This window comes from Propithecus coquereli, unplaced genomic scaffold (assembly GCF_000956105.1).
Source record: "Propithecus coquereli isolate 6110/MARCELLA unplaced genomic scaffold, Pcoq_1.0 Scaffold11, whole genome shotgun sequence".
Taxonomy (NCBI): domain Eukaryota; kingdom Metazoa; phylum Chordata; class Mammalia; order Primates; family Indriidae; genus Propithecus; species Propithecus coquereli.
Window position 1 is genome coordinate 8,946,508 of NW_012134969.1, and position 17,749 is coordinate 8,964,256.

The 17,749-nt window shown below is 41.8% G+C and overlaps 1 protein-coding gene across 4 annotated transcripts in view; it reads left to right on the plus strand.

The window, feature by feature from the left end:
• The window catches only part of ATP7B (ATPase, Cu++ transporting, beta polypeptide), a 70,897-nt gene that overhangs the window by 8,469 nt on the left and 44,679 nt on the right, over nucleotides 1–17,749 (plus strand). The window contains exon 1 of one of the 4 annotated variants that reach the window (XM_012649079.1): nucleotides 8,627–8,817. The exons of the other annotated variants lie outside the window; for them this stretch is intronic. Within the exon in view, the coding sequence (XP_012504533.1) occupies nucleotides 8,803–8,817 (15 nt within the window). The 5' untranslated portion in view covers nucleotides 8,627–8,802. Of the gene's footprint in view, nucleotides 1–8,626; nucleotides 8,818–17,749 lie in introns of those variants that run through there. 4 annotated transcript variants of the gene reach the window in all.

Below are 17,749 nucleotides of genomic sequence, written 5' to 3' on the forward strand. Positions count from 1 at the left end.
TCATGGCCTAAGACAGCCGTCAGGGCTCCATCCGTCTATTTCATGTTGCATACAGCCAAAACAAGGAAAGGAAGGGCAAGGACAAACCCGCGCTCTTTTAAGGAGCCTGCTCAGGAGCTCTGACAAACAACTTTGCCTTATATTTCATTGGCCAGAACTTTGAACTAGTTTTCAACCTTTTAAAATTGGAAGATTTTGCTGTATAAAACTCCACCTATCGACCTCCTCTTGGAAGCTCTGGTGATGCGAAGCCTTTTGACAGCAGTTTGTTGGAGTTCAGGAACAGCTGCCTCTTCCAGGTGGGGCATGAGCTCTTCACGTGGCCACAACGCCCCACCCAGGCTGTTCTGCTCTTTCAGATCACTGCCTGCTCCTGAAAGCACAGGCATACCTTTGCTTCACTGCCCTTTTCAGGTACTGCGTGTTTTACAAATTGAAGGTTGGTGGTAGCCCTGTGTTGAGCAAGTCTGTTGACACCATTTTTCCTATAGCATGTGCTCATTTCGTAACTCTTTGTCACATTTTGGTAATTCCTGAAATATTTCAAATTTATTATTATTATATCTGTTATGGTGTCCTGTGATCAGTGATCTTTGATGTTACTACTGTAATTGTTTTGTGACCCACAAACCTTGCCCATATAAACTTATAAACATATGAACTTAACCAATAAATGTTATGTGTGTTCTGACTGCTCCACTGACCAGCTGTTCCCCGCCTCTCTCCCTCACCTCAGGCCTCCCTGTTCCCTGGGATACAACAATATTGAAATCAGCCAATTAACAATCCTACAATGGCTTCTAAGTGTTCAAGTGAAAGGAAGAGTCCACTCCCATTAAATCAAAAGCTAGAAATGATTAAGCTTAGTGTGGGAGGCATGTCAAAAAACCGAGACAGGCTGAAAGCTAGGCCCCTTGCACCAGACAGCCAAGTTGTGAATGCAAGGAAAAGTTCTTAAAGGAAATTAAGTGCTACTCCAGTGAGCACACAGATGATAAGAAAGCAAAACAGCCTTATTGCTGATATGGAGAAAGTTTGATTGGTTTGGATAGAAATTCAAACCAGCTTTAACATTCTTTTAAGCCAAAGCCTAATCCAGAACAAGGCCCTCAACATCGAGGTACGACCCTCCACCAGCAAAAAGATTACGACCCACTGAAGACTCAGAAGATAATTACCATATTTTAGCAGTAAAGTTTTATTTTTTTTGAGACAGGGTCTCACCCAGGCTAGAGTGCAGTGGTGTCATTATAGCTCACTGCAACCTTCAAACCCCTGGGCTCAGGGATCCTCTTGCCTCAGCCTCCGGAGTAGCTGGGACTACACATACATGCCACCATGCCTGGCTAATTTTTCTATTTTTTGTAGAGAGGGGGTCTTGCTTGTGCTCAGGCTGGCCTTGAACTCCTGGCCTCAAGCAGTCCTTCCACCTGGACCTCCCAAAGTGCTAGGGTTACAGGTGTGAGCCACCACACCTGTCCTAATTAATTAATGTATGCACATTGGTTTTTTTTTTAGACATGTTATTGCATACTTAATAGACTACAGTATAGTGTAAACATAACTTTTATGTGCACTGGGAAACCAAAAAATTCCTATGACTTGCTTCATTGTGATCTGGAACCAAACCCACAGTATCTTGGAGGTATGCCTGCATTTGAGCTTAGATCCCTGACTTGGAGGGGTAGACGAATGAGTAAGTGAAGGAGGAGGCAGCCATCTTTGCATGGGGCACCATCTGAATGTTGAATATTTATCTGAAAGTTTAGCAGTCTGTTTTACAGTGGGCCAGTATGTAAGTTGTTTCTGGGCATTCTCTGTCATTCATTCATTCATTCAACAAATATTTATTGAGAAACTTTAAGTATCAGGAAAGCACTGTTAATCCTGGGAATATAGCAGTGACTAAACAAATAAATGAAGCATTCCTGAGCTTCTGGAACTTATATCCTAGCTGGGGACACAGTTATTAAACAAATATGTAAAATATATATTATCATATCATGTGGTTCTTAAGTACTCTGGAGAAAAATTGTGAGAAGCTAACAACCTATTTCAGCTTTTATAACTATGGCTTGCTTGCTTGCTCAATTCTTAGCTCAGATGAAGCCATGACAGGCTTCAGAAAAAGAAAAGAAAAGGCAAGGCCCCAGGGAGAGAAACCGCAAACTATTCCCTGATAAGAGGGTGGAAAGTTCCAGGCCCCGACCACAGGGCATTATGGGTCAAAATAAGATGCAAAAAAAAAGCACTGAGTCCGGAGCCTATCAGCTAGGACCCAGAGCAAGGTAGAACGAATCAGGAGCAGGGTGAAATAAATTGCTGGGGAAAAACTCGGGAGCATGCCAAATATAAGAACCTCCTCTCACACTGCACGGGGTCCCTGCCCAAATAAGAGGCCACTACGTTGGTGCTCTAGGGCTCGGACCCTAGCTCGAGCTAGTCAATAAAACTCCTTTTGATGATTTCAGCCCCAGCGACTCTGTCTCTCTGTTCAATGGTGTTGTATATCCCGAATCTAACAAAATAAGATAGGGAAGGATGATAGGGAGCTGGGAGTGTTTGAAATTTAAATAGGGTCACTGAGAAGTTGACATTTGAGCAGTGGCCTCTAGGTGAGGAAGTGAGCCATCTGGATATGGGGCGCTGGGGTAGGTATGTTTAAGCTGAGGGAACAGCTTCAACAGTGTCCCTGATGGAGTAGCAAGCCTTGTTTATTTCAGGAACTGCAAGATCAGAATGGTTTAGCAGAGTGAGGAAGGGCCAGGGAGTGTGAGGATGGATTGAAAGGTAATGGGATGGGGGCAGACTACAGAAGGTCTTACAGGTCATTGTGAGGATTTTAGGTTTTAAGTACATGGGAACCCCCTGGAGGCTTTTCAGAGGAATGACATCTTTTGAGTTCCCCTTAAAGGAATTCTTCTGGCTTTTGTATTGAGAACAGACTTTAGGAGGTAAGAGCAGAAGCTAGGAGGTCACTTAGGAGATTTTTAGCACATTGACTGCCACACTAGAAAAAATATTTTTTTCCTTGGGGCCATGGTCTTTTTTTACAAAGATAGAATAAAAACTTCGAAAACAAAATGATCCCTTCCAATGTAATGAAAAATTTGTTATTTTTTATTGTTTTCTGTGGTTTCGCGCAGGGGGCCACCCATCACATAACATGTATGCTACAGCATGGCAGTGTGAGTGGCCTGCACACCGCGTGGCTCCCAAGGTAAAGAGATGTGTGAGTTACCTATGCTTCATGGGCTCCGGGCTCAAAACTAGCATAAGTTAAATACAACTCACATGGCAGTTAATGTGTTAAAGTACGCAGGGGAGGTGTGCTGCTGGCTTGGACCAGGATCGTAGTGGATGTGCTGAGGAGTAGTTGGATGGTGGATGTATTTTGAAGGTGGAACTGACAGGATTTGCTGAATATGTGGGCTTGGAGGAAGGTGGTGATTCTTATCAAAGAGGAATCCAAAATTTTTCCCCTACTAAGCAAATGGAAGGAAGGAGTCGCATTTACTCAGATGGGGAAGACTGTGGGAGGAGCAGAGGAGGCGCAGAATATTGGCAGCCCAGTTGCAGACAGGTTAAGTTTGCGGCACATATTAAACATCCGAGGAAGATGGTGATGAAGCATTTGGGTCCGTAAGTGTGGAGTTTAGGAGTTGTTGGCTATACGTAGTACTACGGTCTGAGTATATGTGTCCCCCAAAAAAGTCATGTTCAAACCTAACCCCCCAAATGATGGTATTAAGTGGTGCAGATTTTAGGGGTTGATTAGGTCATGAGCGCTCTTGCATCATGAATGGAATGGATTAGAGCTCATTATAAAATAGGCTTTGCTCTTCTTCCATGTGAGGACGCAGCAAGGCTCCATCTGTGAAGCAGAGAGCATTCCTCACCAGACACCAAATCTGCTGGAGCCTTGCTCTTGGATTTTCTAGCCCCAGAACCATGGGCAATAAGTTTCTGTTATTTATTAATTACCCAGTCGAAGGTATTTTGTTATAGCAGCCTCAACGAACTAAGAAAGGTGACATTTCTATTGGCCTAGATGAGATCATCAAGGAATGAGGACGGATGGAGAAGAGATCCAAGGGCTGAGCTGGGGGCCCTCCAGCACTTGGAGATTTGGGGACTACGAGGCTCTGGTGAAGGACTCTGAGCAGGAGCTGTTGGCAGGGAGGGTAGGAGAAAAACCAGGAGGGTGGGGTAACCTGGAGGCTGACCTTGGGGACAAGTCCAGGTCATAGTGGGCAATGAGAGGGTCATTGGCTGAGAGTGAGGATGGGGGTGGGGAGTGGAGGTCTGAGGAGCAGGGAGGGAGGTGTAGGATTATCTTCTAGGGGGGTGAAGTGGGAGAGGCTTGGGGGATGTGGTTGGACTGCCAGTGGCACCAAGGTTCCTCTCCAGGTTAGTGGAGCTGAATCAGTGCGGCCAGCCAGCCTGGACGTCTGTTCCATCTCATCCTTGTTCAGCTGCAAGGAGACAGGTGTGGAACGGATTGGAACTTAGAGTAACCTGTGTTGGAGTTTTGCAGGTAGGTGCCAGCATGATGATGAGGGCAGCCAAGGGAGTTGAAGGTGCATGTTATGAGTGCTGAAATCGAAACGTTGGCTTTTACTTTTGATAATCTCTTTTTGGCCCCATTCAGTCTCTTTATAATTTAGAATTGTTGTAATTTTTTTCACTTAAGATTGTTCAGCCAAGTGTGATTTTAATTAAGCGCACTCCTTCCAGTGAGCTTGCATAGGTATCGTGTTTGTTTGTTTCTGTCTCCCGCTGATAAGCTCGGATAAAAGTGCTGCAGAACTAGCTGTTTCAGTCTGGAAATCACCAGCCTCTGGTGGTGGGAGGAGAAGCCCAGCAGCTCTCGAAGTCCACTGAACCTTCCCTCCTACCCCTAGCACCTAATGTTTGAATGATTTTTCATACTTTAATATTGCCTTCGGCCATTCTTCTCTCCTGACTTGCCAATAAACTTCTGAGGGCAGTATGTGTCTTCTGTTGTGCATACACTTAAATAATTGGCTCTCGGGCTCTAAATGATACCTATTTTGTTCCCACTTGCCTCTGTGGTGAAGGATGGGCTGGTGGAAGGCTGACTGTTGGTGGAAGTGCTGTTTGCAATGCTCTTGTTCTCTGTATGGGAACCTTCCGGGCCACTGCTTCCCAGTATGCACCTTAGTGTTGGGTTCTGCCACCCTGTCCTATTACAAGATCCAGGACTCCTCTGCCTATCTTGGGAGTGCCGGCCAAGGGTGTTTCTGGGAAGGCCCGCCCAGTGTGAGCCTCTAGCTGGGTTGAGCAGGTAGTCTTTGTGAGTGCTGAAATATTTTAACCAGATGTCCCTCCTCCAAATAGGGTCCTTTGTCCTGGAGGTTCATGGAAACATGAGCCACCCATCTGCCTTTGGGCCCAGGCTTCTCAGGTTGCAACAGGATTGTTTAGGACACCAAGGAGATTTTTATTTTTATACAGAAAAGATCCACAAAGACTGAGAAGGTGACGGGGAGGTAAACAAGATGAATTTTTTTCTGGAAAATGGCTGGTGACGTGTGCACATGTGGAAGGCAGAATAATTTAGTGTAAGGAGACCCTTGAAGACCTGTCACTCTAGAAGGACTGTGAGAGACTAATAGAGTTCACCCTTGTATTGTGATTAGGGGGATAAAAAAGCACCATTAAATTCTAGGTAGAAAACACATTCTGATCTGTATATAGTTCAACCCATTTATTTAAATAAACTTATTTAAATATAGTTAAATATACTTATTAAAATTTAAACATGTAAATACTTAACCACTTATTTAAATATACTTATTTAACATCTGATATCCATGACCGTATTAGGTTTGAGGCAGCTAAAATGTAAGATCCTTGTGTTCCAGGGGCTTACTGTGCTTCCCAGAGTGAGCACATGCTAGACAGTGATAATAATATGAGCTGATCTGATGGCAGCCTCAGTGGACAGAGAAGACTTGTCCTCCAGTAGTGATAAAGGCCGAGGGCCTGCCAGCACAAGTGGTGTTGGAGTTAGTGAAGTTGAAATTCAGATAAGGGAGAGAGCCCTGCCGCCAGGGAGGCTGTCAGCGACTCCATGGAGAGGTAGGACTTAAGGAGGATTAGATTGGGGGGGAGGGAACCTAGGGGTCAAGCGTGAGCAAAGGGGAAGGTGCCAGAAAGAGGAATTTGGACTTAATTCTCTAGCCTGGGAAAGTGGCTTATGCCTAGGTTGTTCCACAGGTCCCTTAGATTCTATGGAAACAGAGGAAAATCCACTGTTTTCACCTCAGGCTTGCTTTCTTCCCACCATTTCTTCTCATCTTGGCTTACACATCACCATGTACCCAATATGCCAAACTAGAAATAACATTGTCATCCTCAGGTCCTCTCTTTGTGTCACCTCCTGTGATCCATTGGTCACTGAGCCAGATGGTATATTTAATCCTGCTCTACTATTAATTTTCCCTGCCCCTTGTAATTCCTCCCTTCTCTCAGTCTTCATTCTTATTCCTACCCAAACTGTACTTCCAGATCACAAATAGAAATTCTGCAGTTCCTCTGCTTTAAAACTCCTAGTGACTTTGCACCATCCATCCACAGGACCAAGTCTAGACTTCTTGGCCTTCTGGATCTGGCCCCAGCCCCCTTTTCTGGCTGTGTTGTGGGCCTGACCCATCTAGAAGTGGTTTGGATGGTAGAGTATTGAAATTTCCCATAGTTCATGGCTGTTCAAAAGCACTGGGGACATAGGTTTCTAACATACTTTCCTTATTAGCCATTCATAGCCACAGTACAGAAGAAGATTTTATGTTTATAATGATCTCATATCATCAAGGAAAAGTTAAAATATGTATAATAACTCATATTTTAAAAGACAGCAGAAAGATAGATGCCAGATTTGGGGAGGATTTTTACCCCAAATGGCTGAAATTTTTAAAAAATCTAGTGCTTAAAAGAGATAAGCTTCAGTTTCCTGGAGAACCCACTTATGAAGTCCAATGAATGAAGTGTGGTCAGCAGGGCATGTAGAGATCCTGTTAGATCCTGTCAGCAAGAGAGAGCCATAGATAAGCAAGCAAGACCTGAGTAAACATGAGGAAGCGATGGCAGATAATCCAGACTCATCTCCACTGGCTCCAGAGGCAGGCGCACAGCCCCGGGCAGTGCTGGGCTCAGGCAGGGAGGCTGGGGGTCAGGCCCCAAGGCCCTTAGCAGAAAATATGCCTTTCTGGTTTGAATGGCATTTCTGGGACACTGAGGCAGATTCTTTTTTTGGCCGAGCACTTGGAAGATAAACAAACACAAACGCATTTTGGAGGTTGCCCTGAGTGTGCTTTAGAAGCACAAGCAAACAAGTCCTCCAGTCCCCCTGGAGTAAGATGAGAAGCTGCAGAATAGCGAAGGTACAAAGGACCTTTGGTGAATGGACCAGCAGTGAGGCCACCTTCCCTCAAATAGAACAGATCTCTTGGTCAGGAGTTCTTGGAGACAGTGATGGCAGTTTTAATTGGGGAGGAAGGGTCATTGTGGGCAACCCATAAGGAGGTAAAATCCTCAGTGACCGTGGGAGCATTTTACCAACCAACCCAGTTCAGTCTGCAGTATGGACATTCCATATACATTTGGAGCAGGAGGTGTTGCCAGGATTAGCGGCAGGCAGACCTGTTCCTCCCACGGGGGTTGAGGTCTCCTCTTTCCCAACTCTGAGCCGGTGGGGTGGGGTGGGGTGGGGGGTAGGAAGGAAGTCAGTGCTGCCCGACAGAGCAGGCGGCTGCCTGGATTACCACATTGCCGTGTGTCTCCTCCTATTAATCCTCACGTGGAACAGCAGGTAGCCTGAGAAGCCTGAACTGTGTATTAGTTCCCTGCTGTTGTGCCACATATAAAAAACAGATGTGGCTTGTTAACCAGTGAGTTTGTGCAGTCAGTTCTTACTGAAGTCAAGCCTTTGGTCCAAGGGAAAACAAAGATTCAGGATACATGGAACTTTCTTACACCTTCTTGAAAATGCAAGTCATGTTGCCTGGGGAATACTTCTCTCACCAAGTGTTCTGCACCCTGCCAACCTTGGAGCTATGGAAGAGCCAGCTGAAGTTATTCCAAGAAAACACTGGCAGTTTGGTAATAAAAGGAAATGGCGTATCTCCCCTGCCTCTAGGCTGGATTTCTAGGATTGCACATGATCAAAAGGAAACTGGGCTTAACTTTGGGAAATGATTACGTGCTGGGCTTATGGACACACCGGCCAGGTGTCCAGGCAGTGCTGGGTGAGGGCGTACTCGGGTCGTGTGCAGAGATCCACAGTGCTGCATGCAGTGTGATGAGCAAGAGGGTGCCAGCTGGTGGGACGGGTGTAGATAAACAGAAGCAAATAGGTGCAGTGTTGTGCAGCCTGTCCAAGTTGCTGAAGCTTGCTGCCAAATGAAGACTGCTGGCATCCTCTCCTGGGCCAGCTCAGGAGCAGAAGGGTGTCTTCTCCCTGTTAATTAGGACACTTTTAAAGCACTTCCTTCTAATACAACCAATACTCTGGTGAAAGTGAACCGTTTAGTGAGAGTGAAGGTGTGACTGGATTTGGTCATGGAGAAAGCTGGGGGCGAGGTGCCCCAGGCCCTGAGCAGTCCTTCCTGGCAACCGAGTGACCCGCATGTGACTCTGCTGTCTGTCCACAAACAGTGGTCCTTTAGGAGGAGCCCTGGGGCCAGTTGGTCAGCCAGGCCAGTTTCTTCAGAGGAGGAAGGCACTTCCCCATCAGAGGAGGAAGAATTTCCACAGAGAGTTTTGAATGCAAGCTGCGAAATGAGTTCCAATCAGGTCAGTGCAATTACAGGTGGGCTGAAAAGCCAGAGGGGGCTTGGACCAAGTTTGCCATGGAGGTTTCTCTCCAGGTCTCATGTAGGAGGAGTTGGGAAGCAGTCGGGATGGGGAGTGAGAGTAGGAATGTAGCAGTGAGCAGGAGTCTAGGTGATTAATCCCACCATGGGTGAAGTTTGGATTTTGTTGCTTCCTAGTTCTAGGATATTTTGTAAGCTTCTATGGAGCAGAAGTTTTCCAAAATGCAAGTCAGACAAAAGTGGGCCCTTCCCGCTTTTTATTTTTTTAAAGTGACTACTGTATTTTGTTAATCTCCATATTTCAACTAAATAAACATTTTGAAAATGTTGCTGCACAATGAAGCTGCTTTTCTTAAGCAAATGAAAGTTTTGTTACTCCAAAGGTCAGGTCATACGCAAAAGTAGGGCAGTGTAACATTTTGTAAAATAGTGTCTTAGTAGCATTTCTGAGTGGGACGGGTAGTCTGCATGGGGTCTTTTTCATTAATATAGATGAAAAAAAAAGGTACTTTTGAAGGCATTCTACTAGTTAGATACAAAGGAAAGTTCTTATAAGTACTTTGCCTCTTTTATTTTTCTGGTGTTTATTGTTTAAAAAGTCCCAAAAACTAAAGGAAATTTTGTGAAAAGAGCTTTATGAAATGTACTGTGTGTGAGATTTACATATGTTGAAGTCACATAGTACTTGAATATTGAAGACGGAAACTCTTTTTGAGTAAAGATTCTGCATTTTGCTGTATGTTTTTAAACCAAGGATATAATTATGCTCTGAAATATTTATTTTAAAATACTAAAAATGTTTTTTGGTGTGCCGAATTTGTGGAAAATTCCAAGAGACTCCTTCAAGGTTTCTTTCCAGGCAAATTTAATAACAGGAAGTATAAAATCATTATTCAGTGGCTGCCAGTTAGGGTAGCTTTGACACAGAGCAGCGTTTAGTGTGATTTGGGGATAGAGGGGACGGGAGTAGGGTGATAGATACAATCCTGCAAACTCCACACTCAGTGAATTTTAACTATTCTGCTTTCCAAAGTAGTTGTATAGTTTTAATTTTATATCTCTTAGTGACTAAACTGATATGCGCTAAATCATTTAGAATCTTAAAGGGTGACAAAGCATTTAATCTGGATTTTCATATGTTGCCTATTTATGCAATACAGGGTGAATGTTTATATTTTTAGCTAAGTGTTTAAGATAGTGAAATATTAAATATTTGTGGGGGATGCTTGAGAACGTTTCTTTAAAATGTCCAAACTATTACTTTACAAATTCCAATCTATGTCTGAAGTTTGGGGATGTGACATATGCTAGTAATTTTTAATGGCCAGCACTAATCTCCTGTGACTAGGGGGACAACCTGAACCCGCTCGGAGGATCCCCTTCAGAAAGGAGGGCTGGGGAAGAGGCCCTGGGGGGGCAGACCTGAGTGCAGACCCACACTCTGCTGATTACAGGTTGTGGGGCCTGGGCAGGTGAGTCTCGGACTCCCCGAACTTCCCATTCCTCATTGCCTCACTTCGTAGATTATTATACAAATGCAAAATAGTATTACTTTTGTCAAAATTAGGCTTTTCAGTAGCCTTTCCAACTCTTGAGATCTATTAGGTGTGCTGTCTGAGTATCTGGATAGGACTGTGTTAACCCAGTAATCTGTCTGAGCGCAGTTGCAACTGTTTTTTTCTAAAGCTCTGCTTCTAAAAGCAGCACATGCTCATTATAAAAAACAAATTTACCACGGAGCAAGGGGAATAAAAAAGTATAAAGAAGAAAATCAAAACAACCATTTTCTCCGTACACATATGCAAGTATGTTTGTGCGTACATACATGTATTTTTTTTTTTTTTTTTTTTACAAATACGGGATCAGATTGTACATACTATTATCTACCTTGCGTTTTTTACTTCATATTTTGTGGACAGTTTTCTATGTCAATATATTTATATATACACACATCTCTATCATCATTTTTGATTGTGGTCCATTGTTAAATTTAGTATTATTTTTAGAATTTATATTAATTATCCTCAAATAGGGGAAATTTGTTATGGCTGGTTTATAATTATGAAAACCAAACTAAAATAGTCTGTTAGAGTTGAGTCCTTGTTCACTGTTAACAATATGTTGACTCAAATTTAAACTTTGGACCTTGATAACTAACACTTATTTAGCACTTGGTATGTGGTAAGTACCTTGCTCCGTCCCTTAATCGCTTTAACAACCTGGGGAGGTATCATCACTCCCCGTGGTTCTCATTCCACAGATGAGAAGGCAGAGGCTGAGAGCTTAGGTTGCCTGAAGGATTTCATTCCAGGTCCATCTGACAAGAAGCCCTTGCCTTTCCTTTGGGACACTGAAGTCTTATTTAATATGCTGGGTGAGATAGAGTTTTGAAAATATCTGAGTATTGAAAAGCTGCTAATTTATAGCAAATGGAAAATTAGCTTTCAGGTGGCACTTTATTCACAAAAGACACAGGTAACTATGAATATTTAAAAATTGCTATTAATGGTTAGTGGATTTGTTCACTTATATTTTGCATTTCTTATGCAGTATAGCTAGATTGTACATTTGGGGATAGAATCATGACTTTGAGCAAGCTGTAAGTTTTTTTATTGTTCTATGTTTTGGACAGACAGAGGGAAAACAACTCTTTTTTTTTTAAAAGGCGTAACTAGTAAAAACTGGCAGTCTGGAGAACACTCCCCCATCCTATTAGAAAATCTCTCTTCTTTGCTGTTGTGAACAGGCGTAAGCCTGGGGAGGTTCCTAGGCAATTAGTTATGAAAAGGGGAGAGATAGGGAAGATGACCATACCCTGCTGGGGAGAGCATGCTAACCAGAGAGTAGAAGGAAGGGGCCTCAGTGCCTGGGCCTGAGTGTTCTCATGGCAGCTTCCATAGACTGCTGGACTGCCTCCCTGGGACACAACCTTTCAGGCCCAGGAGGGTGAATAGGTGCCTGCCCTGTGAGACTCCCCCTTCTCCAGCCCCTCCTTACCTCTCTACCTGCATTGGGGGTGGGGAGTGGTTGGAGGTTACTGGGAACTTGTTCCAAGTGTGTGCAGAATTCCCCTTTCTTTCCAGAAACAACTGCCTACGCCTCCCTAATACATGACTGTACTGACCTCTTTGGACAAGCTTCGCTGATGTTTTCATTTGTCATCGTATCCTGTATCTGGCAGACCTTGGTCCTCAGTATCAAACTATTTAATGTGTTAACAAATGAATGAACTAGAAGTGAATTTATATTGCAGCAGAGAGGACGGATGTTGGACACGTTGAACTGATAATGACTCTAAGGTTGTGTGGACTTACCATTTTTAGAAAGCGGGATACAGAATTTTGTCTTAGGTGAGGGGTGGTTAGGTTGGGTTTTAATTTTGCCTAGATGAAATCAAGATGACTCAGCTGGTGGAGGTATATATCCCTCCTAAAATAAAGGGGAAAAGGTAGAGTGGGATGATCTAGTCACTTACAGAAGTAGAAGTGACTGTCTATTGCCATGGAATCATCATTATCAGTTGTTACTAGAGTTTTATTTGCTTTTCTAGAGAACATAACAATTGGATTCTTTGGATTTTCTTAAAAGTGGTATCTGCTGGATATAAACATCAGTAAAAAAGTATAGAAGTGTGGTTTTTTTTTCCTCTCAAATAGTACTGTATTTATACAGTTATGCATTTTTTTCTCCTTGAACTTATCTTCGATGTCTTTCCATGTCAACGCATGCGAATTCACCTATTTTTTTTTATCATTACATAGAATTCTATTGGATGGACTATATTTTATGTAACCAGTCTCTTTAGAAGACTATTTAGGTGGTTTCCAGTTTTTTGCTATTTAAATGTAGGAATGAACATTCTCATGTAATTGTATATCTATATGATGAAATTCCCAGAATTGGAGTTACTGGGACAAAGGCAGTGGACATTTAATATTTTGATAGATATTGCCTAATTGCTCTCCAAAAAGGCATAAATTTACCTTTCTACAAACAATTGTTAAGAACTATTTTTCCTTATACTCGTGTTCAATATATCATCAAACTTGTAAATTTTTACCAGCCTATTGAGTGAAAAGTGATAACTTGTTTGAATTTGTATTTTATTAATTTAAAAAAAGGTTTATCAGATACTTGTATTTCTATTTCTGAGGATTATTTTAAGTTGCAAGTTCCCATGATGCATTTATAGAGTAGTGCTAACTTAAAAACATTAGGTTTATACCTGTCGTTTAAAGAATATGTTTGTTATATGTGTAGCTGGTCATACCTGTAATTCTAGGCAGAAAGCAATACATTCATTAGCCATTATTGTATATATTTTTGTGTGACAAAATACCAATGGCATTATTTTATCAAATCTGAAAATCATTTGCAATCTATCAACAAAAATAATCCTGAGTCTATTGCCTTCTGTCATGTAATATCTGAATTAACTTAATGTCATTGGTGTTGACATTTCTTCTAACTAATGATAATATTTCACATATCTCATATAGGTCTTTTACATCATGATCTTATGCATAATTCTGGCAAATGACATAAAGGAATTATGACTTTATGGTTTTGAATTAGACTATCTCATTCAAGTGTAAAAAAAATATTCCAAGCTACTAACAGTTGCTTGATAGTGATGAGCCTCTCATTTAAAAGTTCTTTGTTTGGGGAGAGCCTTGAAACATGGAGTATTATCAGAGAAGATTCCGAAGCAGAAAAGTGCCGTTGATTGATAAAAGTCTGATGGAATAGTTGTTACAGTTGGCATAAGTTAAAAGCAACGAATTCTCTGGTCTGAAACGGTTGATGGTAAAGCTGTGTGGCAGGAGATTGCAAACGGGTCCTCTGAGATAATACTGTGAAGTGCTCCTTGGAGAGGTTACTACCATTGTTTCATAATTTGTGAATTTCTAAATTTTATTTTGTTGTATGTTGAAAACAACACATTTGTATGTATGTGTGTATTGAGGTTTGTCAGTTTTATTTGTTGTTAATTTTTTTTTCCAAGGCAAGTATCAATATGCTGCATATTGGTTCTCAGTAAGGTTAATATTTTCCCTTGTGGTTGAGAGAAGGAAACAGGCAATGGAGAGCCAGAGCCGTTCGTACAGAATTACCCAGAAAGTGTACAGTCTGCCCTCTGGAGGGCAGAGATCTGGCTGATGCCTGCACAGCCCAGGCACATAGTAGGCTCTCATACATGTTCGAATGAATGCCTGAGTTTTTAAAGTAGGTAAAATTTAGGTAATTATCATTGGAAGCTCTTTCTGGCCCTTTGTGAAACAATGTTAAAGGACAGGGAAAAGATTGGAGTTGGGGGTTGGGAGGATTACGTACACAAGTTTTAATGATTCCTTTTCCTTATCAGTACAATGGGGGAAAATGTAAAGTGCCCTGTAGCCTCCCTGTTTGGCTAAGGTTGTCCTCAGTTCATTAACAAACATTTGCGATGTTAACCTTTTAAGTCCCCTTTGGCTGTCAGGCCTCCCTGCGCCAGTGTAGGGTGGGCATTATTATTACTTCCATTTTATACCTAAAGGAAACAGGCCTGGATTTGCTCAGACAAGACTGGGATTCATACCCAAGACTATCAGACATAGCCTCAAGAAATTCACAAGTAGGAAAGACAAATATTTAACTAAATATATGTGAAAATGTTCTTTAGAGTATAAAGCAATGTACAAATGTATCATCAATTCATCGTTGTGATCATCTTTATCACAATTATTAATATTGTTGCCCGAATTAGAGTGATTTAACAAAATATTTTCTTCCTTGCCTTAGACAAATTGCAAAAGCACATTTATTTTCTGGTTATAAAAGTAACGCTTGTTTTTTTAATTTACATTTAAAAAATTGGAAAATATATACAGATATTTAAAAAATCAGTATGTCATAACTCACCCAAAGATAACCTCAATTTTGTGTATTAATACATAAGTATATACCCATGTATACATACATACACAGAGATTTGACATGGGGACATTGATTATTCCTAAATTCTTCCTCACTGGGGGTTTTAGAGACTGACACCTCCCTTCTGGATACCTGGGGTGGTTTGGTTAAGATCCTTTCTTGAGTCAGGCATTCTTTCTGACCCTCCCTTCCCCTGTGAATCTGTGGTATCCAGAGAATTCTTAGAGAAGGCTGAGCAAGGCACTGATTCATTCTCAAGTATTCAGGATGATGTAGGTGGTCCAGGAACCGTTGCCACCTCTGCCTATGTCCAGCCTCCCTGTGTGAGTGGGGTTGCCTCCAGTGTGTTTGCAGTTGGAAATGTTGGGGAAAGCAGAGCGAGTGCTTCTAAAGTGACAGATAATACTGAGGGCTGAAGTCAGGGCTCGGGCGCAGGCAGTTCAGCTCACCTACATGTTAGCCCTGCTTGTTATTGGTAGGTGGGTTATGGCTGTTTTTCTTTGTTAAGTTTTCTTCATTTTGCTTTTCTGTGTTGTAGTCTTTTCCTATAATTAACTTGGATAAAGAGCAAAGGTAACCTTAAAAGTTGTTTTTAAAAAATATAGAGGCTGCTGGACTTCTGAGCTGGATTTAAATCCCAGCTCTGTTACTTAACTTGATTTGTGGCCTTGAATAAGCTTCTGAGTCAGTTTCAACAGTGAAATGGTGATAATACTTACTTCTAGAATTATCTTGAGCAGGAAAGATATAAAATGCCATTCTCATAAAACAACATTAGAATCAATCACTAATTATTTGCTGTTATTGGATCTGTGTGCATATGAAAGAATCAGGACTTTTTTGTAATTTGAATTCTGTGCAAGTTCAGATGTATAGAGTTGTATGGGGTGGAGGTTATGTATTGGAAAAGTTGCAAACATGTATAACACTTTTGCCTTATAAGTTCTGAGGGGTACTGCACATCCTTCATCGTGAAAGACGTCTTGAGGATAGGTGGGCTAGTGGTATCCTATTTATGGATGATGGGGTTGCAGGTATAACTAAGAGATCTCAAAAGTGGCTAGTGGTTCTTCAGTTGTGCAGGTGTTAGTATTGCCCTTCGATTTGTGATCACAGCCACTTTTTGACAAGGCATGTTGTTTCTGGTTTTTTAATTTCAGATTGGCTTTGAAACCTTTCATCAAAACATGCCACCCAGTTTCTGATTTATTCATACCAGACTGGCCTATCCAGGGGTCTCATTTTCCTTTCTGGGCTCCATTTTGGTGAACCAACAGTTAGTATATATTTTTTTAACCTATCTTCTTTTAAAAGCTCTGGCACTTTGAGCAAATTCCCTGTGACTTGGATGCCTAGGGATATAGCAAAGAATTGAAATTCATTTTTGGTTCCCCTCTGTGGCCTCCTGTGTTTCCAGTCCTTTCTAATCCTGATGTCTACTATACTAATAGTTTATTAAAAATTCAAAAGCTAGCAAAAGTTCTTCTGCAACCTGGTGTTGGGTCTGCAGAAAAGTCCCAAATGTTTGTCCTCAAGGAGTGTAGAATCTATTGAGTTAGACAAAACCAGGGCGTCCACAAGGCTTTCCCTGGACTCCCAATTGTAGCTCTGGCCTGCTCTCCATCCCCAAGATTGTTTGATGAACATTTAAATCTAAATATGTTTATTTGTTTTTTAAAACTCATCAGGAGGATTTTCCCCCCAAAAGATTGTCTTATTGAAGAACTAAATTAAAAGCATACATATACCATGTGTCTACACCTAAAAACTATCCAAATACCACACCACTGTGAGGAGGTTGTTCCTAAACCAGCAGATACTCTGGTTTTATAAAGATGTGTTATTTGTAGAGCTTTGTCTTCTGTAACTGCTTGTCCTTAGAAACCTGCATGTCTAGAAAGGGGATTTCTGAGTATTGTCTGTTATAAACAAATAGCTTTCAACGCTTCTGCAGACCCTTTTGACAGGAACATAGAGTCAACAGTCCAGACATAAAGAGCCACTACTGTGGCATGGGGTTTGGGAAGTTGGAGCTGGAGCTAGCACCAAAAAATGTAATTTTGGTAGTAAATCATAAGGGATTTGTTTTTCCAAGTCTGTATAGTTGAGGGTTATATCTTGTGATGAGGAGGACATTTTTACTTGATAAGGTGTGATATGAAAACAAATGTCCTTGAATATCTTTTTAATTTTTCTTTCATCTGTGGCTACTTTTCAGTTAAACAAGTATTTAATTAATGCCAACTACAGTCAAGTCACTGTTCTGAATCTTCTTTGTGCTCATGTTATTTTAATTTTTAAATTAATTAGTTTTTAGAATTTGGCGATGCATGTATAGTAAGTTATACAGTGAAAATAACTCTTCTCTCAAGCCCAGCCACCTGATCCCTTCAGCTGTCCAGTCTTCATCAAACCCTGTACCAGTTTCTTATGCATTCTCTCAGAGATAATCTATACATATATTCTTGCTTCACAGAGGTTGTGCTAGCATGCTGTGATAGACTCGTGGCCCTCTCAATGAACTACACTCCCTTGTATTCAAGCCCTGTGTAATTCCCACCCATGTTGACTGAGCTTAGCCACGTGACTGGTTTTGGCCAATGGGAATTAGCAAGTGTAATGCAAGCAGAAGTTCCTACACATTGGGACTTGTTCACTAGGAATGCTTGCTATTGTGACACTCCCTCTTAGAACCAGGAGCCTCCAGCTGTGAGGTCCCCTCCTAATTATGTAGAACAGCTACATGGAAGAGAACTGAGGTCCTTGCCAACAGCCTTAGCTGAACCTCCAATCAGCAGCAAGCATCAGATTGACAGCCATGTGATAAATGAACCATCTTCTTGAAAGTGAAACTTCCAGCTCCATTCAGGCCCCCTCCACAAGATGATGCTACATGAAGCAGGGCCAAGCTTTCCTTGCTGAGCTCTGTCCAAACTGAAAAACTGTGAGCTGTTGCTATTAAGTCATTAAATTTGGTGTGCCATGCAGCAATAGAT